General features: G+C 51.2%; 1 protein-coding gene across 1 annotated transcript in view; it reads left to right on the forward strand.

The window, feature by feature from the left end:
- Positions 1-403: 403 nt before the first annotated feature.
- Positions 404-3134, forward strand: part of TFPI2 (tissue factor pathway inhibitor 2) — an 8270-nt gene continuing 5539 nt past the window's right edge. Inside the window, exon 1 of the mRNA XM_026843214.1 lies at positions 404-500. Coding sequence (XP_026699015.1) covers positions 404-500 — 97 coding nt within the window. The remainder of the gene's footprint in view (positions 501-3134) is intronic.

Below are 3134 nucleotides of genomic sequence, written 5' to 3' on the forward strand. Positions count from 1 at the left end.
GGGCTGCCCCCTGCTCGGCTGCGGCGGCGGCGGCCGCTTCCTCTCCGGCGCGCCTAGCACCCCTTCCCCGCGCCGCTCCGGCCTTTAAACCACCTCGCTAATCCCCCGCCTAACCGGATTAAAACCCGCCGCCCTCCCAAGCCCCGCTGCCGGGGCGCTGACACGGGTCCTGCCCGCCCAGGGAGGGTCCGGCCGCCCCCGGGCAGGGCTCTCGGCTCCGAGGCCCCGGGACCCCGCCGGACACGGCGGCAGGAGCGGGGAGCTGCAGCGACCCGCTGGTGCTGGCTTCTCTCCTCCTCGCCTTCCCCGCCGCCACGGTGGGGCAAACGGAGCGAGGTGGGGCGGGTGTTCTGGCCCAGCAGCGAGGTCCTTCCTCCCCCGGCACCTCCTTCTGCCCCTCGCCATGGTTCTCGATTGCCAGTGCCACCGGCATCCCTGGGCTCCTAAGGCGGCAGCAGGTGGTTTGCACGGGCACATTCCCCGAGACGTGCACATCACAAGTACGAATGGACTGGACTAAAATTTAGGTAGAGAGAGGAAGGGACCGCTCTCGGGTCAAGTGTCCCGGCAGGGAGCCAGCCCTTCAGTGGCAGACGCAGCCACTTCTCTCGGTAGGTATGTCTGCACAGCGGAGTTGCAGCTCTGCCTGAGAGGGCTGTTGTGCCCGGCCTGCACTAAGCGTCTCTGGAGTCTCGGAGTTCTGATGGGTGTGGAGGGTGGAGCAATCTCTGTAAGAGAAGTGATGGGTTCAGAAGACGCAAGAAGGAGCTAGGAAATTCTTCTGTGGTTGCATATGCTTTCGAGGTCTAGATCCCAAATAGGGCTCTATGCTCTTTAGAACAGGGTGCCCTCCATGAGTGTTTGTACAGCACTCAGCACCTCTGACCCTACACCTGCTTTCCTACGATACCAGCAGAGGCAGAGTTCACGATGCTTTACACTGAACAAGGCTGCAGGCCATTAAAACGGGCCTGACGGAGTTCTGCTATCTGGCACTTCAAAAGTCCCTATGAGCAGTAGCTCCTCCCTCTTTCCACCCCTGTCTTTTCTCCTTAAAGACACTCCTTTCTTCTCCTCCACACCACTCACCAGATGTAAGCAGCTGTCAGCAGTATGGAAGATTTAAATTTTTCTTCTCCAGCGCTGCTCCTGTAGTGCTCCTGGGGTTTGTTTTATTTTAGACAGTTCACTAAACTCAGTTCCTCTTCCCCTCCCTCTGACTATTATCCCTCCCCCGTCCCAGCAGTTGGTATGCAATTTCTACATAATCTACACTGGCAGCTGCATCCCCAAACCCCACCAGCTGTTGGTCCTGGGCCAGTTAAAACAGGTGGAAGGAGCTGGCCAGCCAGGGTCTCAGGGGAGCCAGGGCTGTGATGGGAGCAGAAGTATTGCAGTGCAGAGCAGCAGAGAGCCCACGGCATGGTGTGGTGGTGACAGGCGGGGGGTGCAGGCACGAGCTGAGGGTGGAAGGACGGTCGCAGCTTGGTATTGATAACCCTGTAATGGAAAGCCTTCAGTGAGCTGTCTTCTGACATGACTGGCTCTACTGATGACAGTTAGTAAAGGACTTTCTATGACTTGCTGTGATAAATTTTACTCTAGTTTATATATTTTTACAGATACTTACCTAATGTAAGTGAACTTGTCTGCTGTTTACAGCAACGGAGCTGAATAAATACTGCGCGGTGCTGCAGCATTGAGGGATAGGTGGGTTTAGCTCAAACTTTGCGTGTGTGCACAGACAAAATCAAAAACATGGAAAATGATATTTGCATGACAGCATTCATTTTGCTGCTCTTGTTTAAAGAAGTATTTCAATGACTTTCTTTGCAATTCCAATAAAATCCAATGAAAACTAAAGGAGATCAATCATATTAAAAATCACTTGAGAGCTGACTAATATTAGAAAGATGTCTTTTGGATTTTCTCTGGATAGAAAATATATGTTGTTTTTTTGTTTGTTCTTTCCTATCAGAGGGACATAGACTTTATTACAGTTGCTGTGCTTAATAAACTGAACAAACCCCCTGAAAATGAGGACACCTGTTACTAACAGTTGCAGATATAAGATTCTAAAACGTGGCAAATGTGTCCCATGGTGATGCCTCAAACTGTACCAGGGTTTATTTTTTGTCACTAAAGCACCTAATTATCCTTTGGCAACTGAAGATTCTGAAAAATCTGGAAAAGGAGAGAGAGAGAGGTGCCATTCATATCCTCTCACAAGCCACATAGGCTTCTGGGACAGGGGTTAAATTTGCTCCTCCTTCTTGCCTTTATTAAAATATAAAATTATGTCACAAACCTAGGTCACATTCCTCCATGATATAAGAAAAGCGGAGAAGACATGGATAGAAAGTCAGTTCCTGAAATAATCAGGGTACTATGAAGTTCCTCCTCCACACCCTGTCCAGACTGTGGCTTCGTTCCTGCAGGCCACAGATTTCCAGGACCGGGCCTTTCAATCTGCAGCAGCGCCTGCCTGAAGGACTGGGGCCCAACACCGTTACTGTAAAGGGAGTGGAGAGGAACAGTAGGAGATCAGATTAGTTTATTGTTATCTATAGAAAGCACGCCTAATTTGCAGCCACTCTTATCTCTCTTACTGTATTAAATCTGGAGTAAACACTAATTAATGTAATGGCCCTAATAGATTAGAGAGGGAAAGTATGCTGTTTGCTGCTCACCCCCAGAACACACCTGCTTGCCTGGTGGGGTTAAAATCTGCGGAATAAACCAAGTCATGATGTTTCCTGAAATACATCTCTCTTTGAACTAGCCAGAGGTTTCATCCATTCAGACCCTCGGGTTTCCCAGGAGTCCAAGCCCGCTGACGGTGCCTCGGTTTTCTCAGGTTTATTAGAGTTGCACCCAACGGTACGTAACTAGTAAGTAAGGCGGGTTGATTTGCGTTATCACTAGCGGCATTTGCCGAGCGCCCTGCGCTTGACCCGGCTGGCTCGGGACCTGAGGGAGGCTCCTGGGTTTGATTTTCAGCGTCCTGCCGCCCTCTGCCTGGAGCCGCCAAATGGGCGAGGGGGGAGAGGACTTTCACTAAGTGACCGTTCCCGGATTTCTCCGTGATTAACAGGAAATGCTCTTTGAGCATCATCCCGTAATGTGTCTGGGGG

The sequence above is a fragment of the Athene cunicularia genome, assembly GCF_003259725.1.
Source record: "Athene cunicularia isolate RWA chromosome 2 unlocalized genomic scaffold, athCun1 chr2_part1, whole genome shotgun sequence".
Taxonomy (NCBI): domain Eukaryota; kingdom Metazoa; phylum Chordata; class Aves; order Strigiformes; family Strigidae; genus Athene; species Athene cunicularia.